General features: G+C 35.8%; 1 protein-coding gene across 1 annotated transcript in view; it reads left to right on the forward strand.

Moving 5' to 3' along the window:
• LOC133520295 (uncharacterized) overlaps positions 1–13338 on the forward strand; it is a 37421-nt gene extending 24083 nt beyond the window's left edge. The window contains exons 21-29 of the mRNA XM_061854665.1: positions 122–311; positions 754–946; positions 1157–1257; positions 1993–2169; positions 2781–2965; positions 4673–4840; positions 6374–6517; positions 8049–8118; positions 12965–13338. Of these exons, the coding sequence (XP_061710649.1) occupies positions 122–311; positions 754–946; positions 1157–1257; positions 1993–2169; positions 2781–2965; positions 4673–4840; positions 6374–6517; positions 8049–8118; positions 12965–13174 (1438 nt within the window). The 3' untranslated portion in view covers positions 13175–13338. The remainder of the gene's footprint in view (positions 1–121; positions 312–753; positions 947–1156; positions 1258–1992; positions 2170–2780; positions 2966–4672; positions 4841–6373; positions 6518–8048; positions 8119–12964) is intronic.
• Positions 13339–15065: the final 1727 nt, after the last annotated feature.

The following is a 15065-nucleotide window of genomic DNA, read 5'->3' on the forward strand; positions in this document are numbered from 1 at the left end:
GAACGCTCCCTGAACTTAATACAGTATATTGATCTGGTGAGGATCGCTCTGCACCGACGGGCAGCGCGACACTAAAACCAGCCTTATTGCACAATTAATTAAAAAATCTTTTTATTTTAAGTCAATTTGAGGTTGGCTACCCCGAGAACCTTTACTCCGCTCTACACCAAGAAGTTAGCAACGCTAACGCTTTTGCGGATTACCCTGGATATAACATTGTGGATGTAATGGGACAATGGATAGCAAAGGCTGGTCATCCCATCTTGACTGTCAACATTGACTATGAAAATGAAATAGCAACGTTAACTCAGGTAGGTAAATATGAACCTGCAAACTTAAGCTTTCCACATAAAGTTCATCGATCCAGGGGGCCTACCGCCAACTTAAAAAAAAATAAAAATGCTATCCTATGATATCGGTCTTGCATATTCGAGCTATAAAAAGGCAGATAATGTAATGTTTAGTTTTATTTTTCGCGGTAGGTCCTCAGATATGTGGCAGATATGCTGGACATATTAAACTTTTAATTAAAAAAAAATGTGTAACAACGCACTTATTTTCTGAACAGACAACAACATTGTAGTAATTATGGGTAATTTTAATCTACAATTTTGTAATGGGTACGAAATTTATCTGTCTAAAATACGTCACAGACAAAAAAGGTGCATAACCTTTCAAATATTGAAATGTGTTAATGGCTACTTACCTGAATTCCAATGAAAGTTAAATACTAATTAAAATTATACTTTTCAGAAACGTTTCTACATAGATTCATCCCACCAATCGAACGAAACCTACCCCATCCCCATCACATACACTACAGAACTTGTGAAGGATTTCACGAACACTAAACCAGCTTTTATTATGAACGAGGAATCGCAGGAAATAAACATAACTGGAATTAGTGACTCCCATCCTTGGGTCATCTTCAACGTGCAAGAGACTGGTAAGTTAAGTTGAAAATAATCTGGCAACATAATTTGTAGCAAAAGGCGAGAAGTTCAAAATTCGTGTTGGAGATAGACCGATTGCTCCTTCATTTTTTAACTTGTCGCCTTTTTTTACTGACAAAAGACTTGCCAGACTATGCCAACAAAATTTAAAGACGTAAACTTCATACAAGTTAATATTTATGTATTCATTTTGTTTTATAAAGGTTTTTATAGAGTCAATTACGATGAACATTCGTGGCAACTGATTGGAAATGCTTTAAAGGGAAACGCAAGGGAACAGATTCACCATCTTAATCGGGCCAAGGTAAGTAATAATTAGTTATAGGTAAGTAGTAAGTAAATATATAACTTATTTAAGTACCTCCGTAATATAGAAAAAATTGCAAATCTCTATTAAATTCGGTCTCTTTCTAAGAAACAAAAATGAAAAAAATACGCTCCAAACAATTTCACCGTGTTAATAACGCCATGACATAGTCAAAGTCAAAATCAATATATTATTTATTCAAATAGGCCTAGCAACAAGCGCTTTTAAATCGTCAAATTTTACAAATATCATCTTAATCTAAATATCAGAGCAATTTATTGATGCAGTCATTATTTTGTTGTGTATAAATAAAATAAACGGATTTTTTATTGTAATTTCCCACAGTTCACTTTTACAAAATTATCTAAATACACTTTTTCCGAGTTGTAGCAGGAAATGCTATGCGTATTTGTTTAGAGCGAGGAACAATCCGTTATATCTTAAATATAATGGTGGTGGTCATACTGGTGGTGGTCTGTATGCTGTATTGTTTACAACATTTTAAGTATCAACAGTTGCCGTAAAATGAACTTACTCATTATCGTGAAATACGAGTTTGTCTAATAATTTCCCTCTCTCTCCGATCTGTCAGATCACATTAAATACAACAAGCGTCATCTATTTTTAAACGAGCATCTGAGCTGCATCCATCGCACTAATAATAAAATTGTTCTGTTTATTTATACTTCCTCCTTTTACTGACCTTGGCTTAGAAAACCCACCATTTTACAGATCGTGAATGATTTATTCGCATTCGTGTACGCCGACGAAGTGAAGTTTGATCGGCTGTTCCAAATATTGGAGTTCTTATCAGATGAAACCGACTATTCAGTATGGTATGCTGCTATACGAGGCTTCAGCAAATTGAGGACATCTTACTTGGGATCAGATGCTCAAGCAGATATCGAGGTTTGTATATTCAACATTATTATTATCAACAATTGCATATTTGGTTTTATAGGTAAGGATATAATTGTATAAGCTATTTACCACGTGATCAAGCTGCTTAAGTATTATTCGTGATATTAATTAATTGTTACACACACACACACACACACATCTACACAAAAAAATTCACTGTATTCTTATCAGAATGGCATTTGTTTTTTAGTATTAAAACAAGCTTTATACTACTACTACTTAATAATACTTATTACTTAAGTCTCAAATGAAAATGGTAAATGTAGTAATAAGTCATAATAGTTACTATTCTGTTTGGGAGAGGACACTGAATTCTGTAACACAGGTTTTTACCTAGCTTAGAAGTCAGGGACTTCCACGCTAAAATGTACTTCCCTTAATGCCAATAAAATTTTGTTTTTATTTTATTTTATTCATTTATTATTGTTTACATGTGTATGTTTAAACTAAATATTACCATCTGTATAAATATATTCAACGAATTCAATGTCTATTTTCCAACCACCAAATTATTTGAGTACGCCATTAACCACATTATACATATATCTATAAGATTGCACTACTACATCTACTTATTCTCATTTTTCTTTAATTTCTAGAAATATGCACTTAAACTGCTGGACGGGATCATCAACAAGCTGGGTTATGACGTCAGAACCACAGACAGCTTCGTCACTCTTAGAAACCGCATGCAAGTCTTGGAATTCGCATGCAAGTTGGGTCATCAAGGTTGCATCGATAAGACTGTGGAACTCTTCAAGAATATCAAGGAAAATGGCGTTGAGTGAGTATTGTCAAAACGAGCATCAAAACATTGTAAATATATTTTTCATCACACTTGCTCGTAAACGCTGTTATTGTATGTCAGCAGCAGCACTAAGATGGAATGAGCTATATTATGGCCACGGGTGTTATATTTTTTTATTATTTCATCACGCCTTGTAAGTCGGTAGAAAGTAAGAGTAAAAATGGGTAGGTAAAAAAAAACAACGTTTTTGTGTACTATGTAGTACTTTGTAAATATTTAATTTGATCAATTTAATAGCCGTTTAAACTATTTTTACACAGTCTTCAATGCGTTCGATGCCTAATCTGTCAAAAATGACAATATGGCGGGCGAATGTTTGAAATGTATGTATAAACTCTTTATTGTACAAAAGACAAAATATAAATATGGCACAGGATAAGCAGTACAAAGGCGAACTTATCCCTTTAAGGGATTTCTTCCAGTTAACCTTTGAGTAGATGAGAATTGATAAAGAATGGTAAACAAATATAGCACTGAGTACAATAGACTAGAGGAAAATCAATAAAATTACAAAAGAGGGCGAGAAAAAAAAACAATTAAATGAAAAAAATCAATAAAATAGAAGTAATAGTATAACAAATATATAGAATCTTATACCTTTAAACGAGCAATTCTTGTATATATATATATATATATATATTTCTGTGATCTCGGAAACGGCTCTAACGCTTTCGCTGAAATTTGGTATATGGGGGTTTTTGGGGGTATACAATCGATCTAGATTAGTCTTATGTTTGGGAAAACGCGTGTTTTCGAGATTTCATGCGTTTTTCTTACGACGCAGAATATGGTCGCTAATTTCGTATTGCCAGTCACTGTCCGTCTGGTCCAGCGGGTTAAGACGCGGACGGCTAGAAACGAGTGTTACGGGTTCGAATCTCACCTGATGACTAACTTTTGTTTTTTTTTTATATATAATTTTTTAATTTTTATTGTTTTAGACAATTTAAATTTAGTTAAAAACTGAGCTATGTAATAAGAGAAATTGACAATAGATGGCGTTACTCTGTGACAAGTGCTGTAAGGTTGAAATCGATTGTAAATAATAATAATTGTCAGTTCACATTTTACTTTTTAAGTTTATGTAGATTATCACCTATACACCACCATATTACAATAAATAGTTATAACCGAGCAAAGCTCGGTCGCCCAGGTACTATCTATATTATATACAATAATTATATATTTGTAGTCACAAATAAGTTAAATCTGGTCAGATAGCCACAGCTTCTTTAACCGTCACCGTTTAAATGTCACCGTATTTAAGAATTACTTTGTTTAAAATTTAGTTTTTACCTCACAAGCGCGATGAAAAACATTGTGTGTGCGACGGGCGGTACAATAATAACGAACTCGTGTTAATTAAGTCCTCGCCTTCGGCTTCGGCTTTGGGAGAGAGAAAAGAGGTTAAGAGCCACCCCACACTAGCGTCTTTTGAGCGTCGGCGTCTAGTCAGCGCTATGGGAAATGGCGTCACTGCGCAGTTGCGTCGTAGTTACGTTGAGCAGCGGCCATAGAGTTGACCAGACGCCGACTTTTGGGAGATGCTACTGTGGGGTAGCTCTTAACCTTTTTCTGTGTATGATATCTTGCCTTGTTTGTCTAACACCGTTTCCAAGCCAGTGTGAAGAAAATATATTTACAGTGTTTTGGCTCTAATACTTCATTATCCTTCCTCACCAGAGTTCCGCCCAGTTTGCGACCAGTGATGTACTGTAACGGACTCCGTCACGGTGACGGCGAAGACTACGATTTTCTGTACCAACGTATGAAGACCACGAACATTGCTAATGAGGCCTGGGTTATTGGAGACGCTCTGGGATGCTCCAATGATGAGGATAAACTGAGGAGGTATGATAAGTTGTAAGCTCTGACTTAATTAACAATTATCACCTTACTTTAAAGGTCTCATCCTTATCCCTACTTATGCGAAAGTAACTCTGTCTGTCTGTCTGTTATTTACGCCTACTTACTTACGCCTAAACCGCGGTACTGATTTAAATGAAATTAAATAAGATAGTTTGTGGTTTATATTCATCATCAGCCCACACAGGCGAAGTCGCACGCAGAAACTAGTAATCAAATACAATAACAAATGTGACCATCAGATCTGTCTGGACTATATTTTAGGCGGACGGTGGTGAAAAAAAAAGTGGAATATATTTTATCTCTACAAGGCTCCCTTTATTATATTATGTAATTTTTTTTTACTACGTCGGTGGCAAACTAGCATACGGCCCGCTTGATGGTAAGCAGTCTCCGCAGCCTATGTACGCCTGCAACTTCAGAGGAGTTACATGCGCGTTGCCGACCCTAAGCACCTCCCCTCTCCCTCGTTGAGCTCTGGCAACCTTACTCACCGGCAGGAACACAACACTATGAGTAGGGTCTAGTGTTATTTGGCTGCGGTTTTCTTTAAGGTGGAGGCACTTCCCCAGTTGGGCTCTGCTCTAGATCTGGAATGACATCCACAGGCTGTGCCCTACCACACAAAGCGAGATGAAATTCACAATGCCCATACCTCTCTTGTGGACGTAGTTTAAGGACGTACCCGGGTCCGGGCATATCCTTCTTGGCTTCCCTTTCTTTCTGTTTCCTTCGACTTTCCCTTTTATGATGATCTTAATTAATTCATTGTGTCGTAACAGGTCTGGTGTTCTAAAATATTTCCTCTTCTATTTTCGATGGTTCTTAATAGGAACCGCTTTTTTAAACTTTACTTCATACAGTGATAGATTTTTCCGCCAGACACATATAATCGACTCATCTGTCCTTATATCTCTAGACAAATATATATAATTTATCCGGTTATGCAGTTAAAAGATTTAAATAAGATAAGGTGAACTGTATGATGAAAGGTAGGCAATTCCAAATTCTGTAGTATATATACTACTATATGTAGTATTCATTTGAAATCATTTGATTCTGTCTATGGAATATTGTGGTCCAAATTGAAGCATGCTAGTGAAACCATATTTAACACGCTTTTATTAGGTCGACCTGTATGTAACTATGTAATGGAATCTAAGGTAACTAATTTAACTATCTTCCAAGGATCGTAACGTCATGAGAATTGGCAGCTGTATGTAGGTCTGATGACAATACAATAATATGCTACTGTCGAACTGATCTGATGATGGAGCCGGAGGATATGAACTGGAACTTCATGATGGAGCATCGTATCAAAAGTCTTGTAATGAACTATAACCACGATTAGGTTTCAAGGTCTGATGATGAAGCCGGAAGATAGGCACTGGTATTCGACGATGGAATATCGTATCATTGTCGTATTGCACTTGTGAGAAAGGTCTTTTTGGTTTTTACGTGCATTTATAAAAGCATGTTTTTCTAGTGTTTTTTAAACTATTAATTTATTTATTTCAGCTACCTAGTATCAATGTTGGAGGAAAACAGTCCAATCAGAACGCAAGACCTAACAACGCCGATGGTCAGCATTTTAAGCAACTACGAACATGTCCACGTTGTTCTGGAAGAGTTAAAACAGAACTATACACTTTGGACTACCATGTACGTATAAATAAAATTAAAATAATTTATCTAAAGGAAAACTAGAAACATTCTACTACTATTAAAGAAAGGAAAGCTACATATATATAGAAAATCAAAATATGACTTAAATTAACTAACTAACTATTGTGGCGCAGTGATCCAAAGAGGGTCTTGGCCTCCAAAACGAGAGAACGCCACCTGTCCCGATCCTGTGCCACTTCCTGCCAGTTATCGGCTTTGAGTTGGCACAGATCCGCCTGTACACTGTCGCTCCAGCGGTATCTGGGCCGACCCACTGGACGGCGACCAGTCGGTTGTCCCAAATAAGCTTTCTTAACACCTCGATCCTCACCCATCCTCAGTAAATGGCCGAACCAGCGAAGTCTGTGGCATTTCGTTTCGCCGATGATATTGGGTTCGGCCACTAACTCCTCGATTTCGGCATTCTTACGGATCCTCCAGGTGCCGTCATCTCTTTTGATAGGTCCCAGGATCTTCCGTAACACCTTTCTTTCCGCTACCAGGAGCTGACTCTCTTCTTTCAGTGTTAGTGTCCAAGCTATATAATAAAATATGACTTATTAAAACTAATTATTGAAGGGAAGATTGAAGGGAAACGAGGACGTGGGAGAAGGAGAATATCATGGACAAGGAACATAAGAGACTGGTTGGACGTGGGCAGTACAGAGAAACTAATTCGCATGACTTCAGATAGAATGGCATATAGACATACGGTCGCCAACCTCCGGGATGGAGAAGGCACTTAAAGAAGAAGAAGAAGAAACATTCTGGCTTCTCTGGTGAACTCGTGAAGCTTTAGTATGCCTGTAACATATTTAAAATTGGACATAAAACTAAAATAAGCATCGAGGCATCCATTTCCTGATCTATCATGATTAACTTCTATGTAATATAAAAGTTTAGTTCGTAATGCCTTGGGATTTACGACCGAAATACCACTTTACTAAAACGCTAATAGCTTAATCAATCAGGTATAAAAATAAATAAAGGGCACGTTTAGATTTAGATTCTACCGCTTTGCGGGAACACGGGAATACATATTATAATTAGTACCTAAGTAAAATAATAGTAACTATTCTTTATTGTACACCACATATTGAAAAGGAGAATACAGAGAAAACACAAATTACAATAAAAAATAATTAATTGTATTGAATTATATGTGTGTTATTATAATATGCACTAATGTGGATAATTTTTAGATACTTAGTGTTATCAGACCCAAGCCAGCGCTTATAACTAGAACTTTATAAATCTTATTTTTTATTTGAATTAATTATTCAGGTTCACATAAAAAATATATATGTATAGTAGCAAACGATATACAGTTCATTATTGCTACATGTTTTGACAATAATATTACTAACAATGAAATAATAATTTATAATAAAATAAATAAATAATAATAATAATTAAAAAATATACTTAAGCCACACGATTATATCTATATGAGTGTAATTATAATTCTGTATTGATTAAATGCTTTGTATGTGTATTTAGTTTCACCAGAAACTTTTTGGTTTAACAGATATCCTTCTATGGACACCATTCTAGCGACAGTTGCTTCCGCCCTCCACACAGAAGCCGAATTTAACGAGGTATGTATTCTCTGGCAAACCCAATTAATCAGTAGAAAATGGCGCGAAATTCAATTTTTTTATGGGAGGACCTACGCGCCAACATTCTTTAAATTTGCCTTCTTCTACAGACGGAAAGGGCTTGCTAAATTATTATGCATATTTTTGTACTCTTAGACCAATGTTTAAGAAGCAATCCGCTTTCCTCTAAACTGCATTTCTCTCTCTCGGCCTCAGCCTGACCTAAGGTAATCGGTACTGCCTACACAGCTGGAGATCCAGGGTTCGAATCTCGGTATAAGAAGGCTACCTATTTATTTGTGTGTATATCACGAATATTTGTTCCTGAGCTACGGATGTTATCTAAGTATATATTTCTCTATATTAAGTAGGTATACCATCTCCTTGTGCCCATAGTACAAGCTTTTGCTTATTCATAACACGGGTAGCGAGTTGAGGCCAGGTCAATCTGTGTAAGATTGTTCCCAAATATGTAATTTTTATTAATTATTATTATTTAAATCAGGGGCTGCAACGTAAAATTGTTATGATATTTACTACTACCAGTTCTGAAATTTGTTTCAGTCAACGTTTTAAAGCCCCATACCTACAATAAATCCTCGATCGATTTTATAACAAAATCGTCAAATTCGCAATTTTCGTGTTTTCCTTATATTCACATATAACCACGGAATCAAGTTGACAGTGACGTCACGATTCAGGTAGAGTATGATTGCTGCACTTTGACTGCAGTCTGACTTTTGTATTGCTCTAATACAATGGGTCCCATATAGACATTTGATCCCCAAAACAAACCTGATCGACTTATACCATAAATAAAAACTTGTCAACTTGTCATCTAGCCTACTAAGAGAGGCGAACCGGTGCAAATAAGAATTTCATTTAACAATCTCACGCCAAGTTTCATAACCCTCGTAATTGGCACGGCTATACCTTCCGCAAGGCATGGCCTCTGTCCTCCCGTGTCATCTTTCCCTAATTTGTCCCAAATGGTCGTCAAACAATACTTGAACGACGTCCGCAAACATTCATTAGCCACGCTCGCTAATCGGCGGAAAACACCCGCTAACCCTTTTACTGGGTCACGACTATTTGCATATCCCGAATCAACAGGCCATCTATTCGCCTTGTCTGACATTGTCAACTTCCGTCTTAACAAGTTTGTTACTTTGATTTAATCCGAAGGTTTTGTCAGGCTGTCTGTAAAAGTTTTGACAGCGTTTTTGGTATTTATTTTCATGCCAAAGTAAAAAGCATTACGATTAATAAATAATAAAAATGAAAGGATCATGCGGTTTCTTCACAGACCAAAATGTGGTTACAGTAAAATATTTGTTAACAGCTAGATAATAATTGAAGTATATCCATTTTAACCCCTTAAGCGCAAAAGAGAAAGACGTCAGTTGACGAGCGACTGCAGCCCAATATCAAACATCGTGCATTCCGACAAGGTTTACGTTGACGCGCCGCGCACGGCAGGCGTGGAAAAACGTCAACTATATCATAGACAATATCGACGGCTTTCTCAATGTCAAGAACGGTTTTGCAAACTGGACGCACGCCTGGAACTAGAATCTGAATGTCATTGGGGTTCACAGTTTTTGTAATAACATAAATAAAAACAAATAAAATCTACACTATCTTTTTCTTGGACAAAACAATGACTCAAATTTCCAATTACAGTAAACATTTACAGGAAAAGCATAATCACTATGATAGGAAAATACCGTAAAATGGTCCTAGTTTGCTCGCCTGTGGGTAATTATGGTCAAATTCTGTTGATAATATATTTATTTGTAATTATGTATATAGTTAGTTAAACGAAAATTAATAAATATTTTGAAATGCTTACTTTTTCGGTGAAGGAAAACATCGTGAGGAAACCTGCATGCATCTGTGAAGATATTCAAAGGTGTATGTGAAGTCCCCAATGCGCATTGGGCTAGCGTGGGGACTATAGCCCGAGCCCTCACGCGCATGAGAGGAGGCCTGGGCCCAGCAGTGGGACGTATATAGGCTGAATTATTATTATTATTATTATATTCATTAGCCATAAACGAATCTCTCTTTTTTGGCGTGCACCTACTGCAACTATTAATTCGGCCCTTTTGCTCCTTATTCATGGCTTTTAATAATAAATTATAAATAAATAATTAAATATTATTGGACATTACTACACAAATTGACTAAGTCTCACAGTAAGCTCAATAAGGCTTGTGTTGAGGGTACTTAGACAACGATTTATATAATATATAAATATTTATAAATACTTAAATACATAGAAAACACCCATAACTCAGGAACAAATATCCATGCTCATCACACGAATAAATGCCCTTACCAGGATTTGAACCCGGGACCATTAGCTTCGTAGGCAGGGTCACCCACTAGGCCAAACCGGTCGTGAATTATGATACTTAATTAAATATGATTATGTTGATATACCTGCCGATAAAAATATGATACATAACATATTCTTCTGTTTGACAAGTCATCTGAATATATTTAATAATGAATAGGTACCTAGTTTAAAAAAAAAAAAAAAAATTCCTTAATTTATCATTTACGGTACAGTCAGCATCAAAAGTAGCGGATCAAATAACGCTTCATAAGTATCTACCATTCTGTAACAGCTTAACAAAAAGTGATGTCTTTAATATAGAACAACTAAAACTGTAAAAGATATATTTTTGAACGCGAATTTTAGAAAATTATCTACATTTGGAAAAGTTATACGGAATATCAGATACTTTTGGCGCGTTGTTTCATCCGCTACTTTTGATGCTGACTGTACACAGTGAGCAACGACGATTGCCAGTTTTACTGTCACACAAATGACCGTATAACCACTTTTGACATTGAATGTGCAGTAGGTCAGGTTACAATTGGCAATTAACTCATTTGTATTATCAATTAGCTTGGACATGAGCATGAATTAATTTGTCCACACTAATAACAAAAATGTACCAATTATTCCAATTACCGCAAAATAATATGTCCTTGCGTATTTCGCCCTTTTCGGGTGTACTGCATGTCATTTAATTTTCATATTTTATGTATCCTAGATTAACTCTGTCTATCGTGACGGACGTAGAAATAGTGTAGTAGATAAGTTTTTGGCAAAAAAAAAAAAAACGTTATCCGTACAAGCTTTTGTCGCTGATTGTACTTTTCTTACCACGGGCAACGAATACTCATCGAGACAATTCTAAAAATCCCAAACACATGTTGCGTTGTTTCATCACAAGAGTTACTATGGCCACTTCCTGTCTCCATCATCAGGTCAGCTTGATGGTACATAATATTATCACCCGACTTACATGGGTATGCAAATTTTCAGCTCAATCGGAAATCGAGAAGTGGGTCAAATTTAACTCCCAAGATTTGACACTAATAATAGTAATTTGTTTTACAAAGAGGCAAAGTTGTTGGTCGAAGTGTATCCGCAAGGGCCCCCGAAAATTAGAAGATAAGATAAAATATATATCATTCAAAATCATCATTTAAAAATCAATTCTACTAGCCAACATAAGAAATTGTTCAGGCAGGTTATGATGAGAATCGAAACGTTATTAAATAATATATTACATATGCTTATTATATATCGTATGGCATTTCCTGAATGAAGATTTACAATGTTATTTTAACAAAAAAAGAAATATACATATAATTAATAATTTTACATCTAAACTGAGCAGCCAATCCCTTGCCTCTGCTGTGAGGGCTAACAGGTCTTGCATACCTCCGGCAAACCGCCTCTTGGGACATTTCTCTACGATATGAGGGATTGTTTGGATAGGCTCCCCACAGTCACAGGCTGCTGTCGGCGAAATTCCCCATCTGTAGAGGTTGTGATTGCAGCGCCCCACTCCCGTTCGGATACGGTATAGAGTGACCCAAATCTTCCGTTGTTCTTTAAAGCCAGTCGGCAGTTTAGTGGGGTCTATGTTGGAGTCACCATCTTGTTCATGCCACTGCTTTCTCCACTCCGCGAAAACATTAAATGGCTCTTGGCCCTGTAGCTGGTACTCAGACCAAATAGGTATGTATATGCTGTCCGTCCACCAGCCGTTTCGTCTCATCCGAAGAACTTTCACGTAGACTATTAAGATTAAGTTAGATCAAAATATACCATACTAGTTTAACGACTTATTCGCTATGTGCATGATTGTCACGCAACCTAGTGTCCGCAAGTCTAGGGGAAAACGTCAATTCACTACATCTTATAAAACTACTCCAAAACTAAAAACTACTGAACGGATTTTCATACGACTTTCATCTATCAATAGAGTGATTCTTGAGGAAGGCTAAGGCATATAACTTGTTAAAGTTTTATGTAAATTGATTGAAATATAACGATGTTGTCGGAAAAAATCACACTGGCTAGGAGCTTAAATCGAAAACGCTGCCTAATCCGTTTGAGCTATAACAACACAATGTATGGTGGAGTTGTTTCTCATTTATAGATCTACAAAAAAGTCCGCGATGTTAAATGTCTATCTACACATTAATAACTTCTAGAAAAAGATCACGTAATATGTGGCATTTGCAAAGCTATTTACATGGATATACTCGAATTATTAACAATTATCAAATTAAACACGTGAGTTATATTAAGCATTTCATACAGATTACAATGGTTCCTTACAGCATACAATTTAAATGAATATTTCAAAGTTTCATTTCGAGCCATATAACTTGTACAAAATGTTAAAGACGCTATCCGCAGTTAGTTCTAATTTTTACCACCTTATGCGCTGGGATCGCTTTACTTACCCCCTCCATGCACTTCGCATGGTCCCATGTGTCAGAGCTGCATTCTAAATCCAAATTGTATTTTTTTCAGTTCGAAACGTGGTTATCAAGCTGCCAGTGCGGCGCCCAGGCGCTAACCAGCGCAAAAACCGCCCTCGACCAGGCCAGGACGGCCACGAAATGGGCCGACAACCACAAGCAAGATATCTTGGGCAGTCTGAGAAACCACGCGTTAATGGCTACTCCATCTTTGTACGTTACTGTTTTCGGTATTGCGATGGCTATGATTTGTAGACATTAAGTATTTTTGTGACAGTGATTTATGTATTGTTAAGCGTTTTCATATTAGTATATGGTTTGTAGTTAAGTTTTAAGATTAAGGTGAAAAGAGATCCCACTCCACTTGTAAATAGTTACTTAGTTTAAGTTGGTTAATCAAAATTTATTAAAATGAGTAATGAAATAGATTTTCTTTTATTTTTATAAATGTGCAATTTTACTAGTGTATCAGACGGCTTTGGACAGAGAAGCATGGCGGTCTTTGGTATCGGGTCGCTGCGCCACAGCAGTAAGTAAGTAAGTAAATCAGAATAAGTGCCATGATCCTTATACTCGTATGAAGTGGATTTTTGTTCATATTCTATTCTGAATGAATTAATGAAATTTAGTAGATTATAGTATTAATAATACGGCCCGATTCTAACTTTAAGATACGTCAAACATTTTCTAAAGATACGATATGGATTAGATCTTGTCAGTGTCAAAATTGACGTTTCTTCATACAAAAACGTCACTTTTGAAACAATCCTTATCGATCTTTAGGAAATATTTGACGTAAATCTTAAAGTTAGAATCGGGCGATAGTAAAGTTATAGAGGTCATTATTCGAGTTGTGGATAGGTGAACGATTCAATTCACAGTTATCCAGTACAATTTGTACCGTCAAGGTATTAAATATCGATACGGACAAAGTGCCAAAAATATGTACACACGTCCTTATTGCCCATACATTACAGTAGCGTGTACATATTTTTGGCACTTTGTCCGTATCGATATTTAATACCTTGACCGTACAAATTGTACTGGATAACTGTGAATTGAATCGTTGCTTGAATAATTAATGAGGTTAAATATTTTGAGTTATGGAAGTTTTCGGAGGGAATACGAGTAGCACTTCATTTCATGTTAACAAGGATTTCGCTTTATCGAGGTTCGAATTATCGCTTTATCGAGGTTTAAACTGTACACACACAACAATATCTCCGACAAAAGAATTCGGTTAACACACATCGGACACACACGTCTAAACAAGTATGTACGCTCAAACAATATAAAGTACCTATTATGTAAGTATTCATCTACTGACCGGATGGACGCAAATTACAATAAGATATGAATGAATCGAATACCGATTTACATTTCAATAGACAACTGATCAGCATAGTAACGTATTCGTATAATATAAAAATGAATACTTAAGTACCCATTATACGTGCTGTATTAACAGAAATGTAAATTTAATTGCATTAGTTTGTATGAATCAATAACACATTAGGTACAATCAGCATCAAAAGTAATAAATAATAATAAAAAATAAATAATAATAGGACATTATTACACAAATTGACTAAGTCCCACAGTAAGCTCAATAAGGCTTGTGTTGAGGGTACTTAGACAACGATATATATAATATATAAATATTTATAAATACTTAAATACATAGAAAACACCCATGACTCAGGAACAAATATCCATGCTCATCACACGAATAAATGCCCTTACCGGGATTTGAACCCGGGACCATCAGCTTCGTAGGCAGGGTCACTACCCACTAGGCCAAACCGGTCGTCAAAATGTCAATTAATGAGAGTAATGAATCAATTTTTTCTTGTTTTTTGCAAGAATTACCCTTAATCGTTATTAGTTCTACTTTTGTAAGTTTTAACATATGATATGATATGATATTTATTGGTAAATAAATATCATATTGGTAAATAAATATAATTTACAAGTCATTTTATATACAATTATTTTGTCATGTTTGTGTTTTTGTTTGCATGTCTATTAAATTATTTGATAACTTACTATACTCATGTATGCATAACTTTAGACTCATATAGTATTACAATATATATTAAGATAATATTTTATTATATTCCTATATACTTTAATATAAAATAAAATAATATAAT

The sequence above is a fragment of the Cydia pomonella genome, chromosome 8 (genome assembly GCF_033807575.1).
Source record: "Cydia pomonella isolate Wapato2018A chromosome 8, ilCydPomo1, whole genome shotgun sequence".
Taxonomy (NCBI): Eukaryota; Metazoa; Arthropoda; class Insecta; order Lepidoptera; family Tortricidae; genus Cydia; species Cydia pomonella.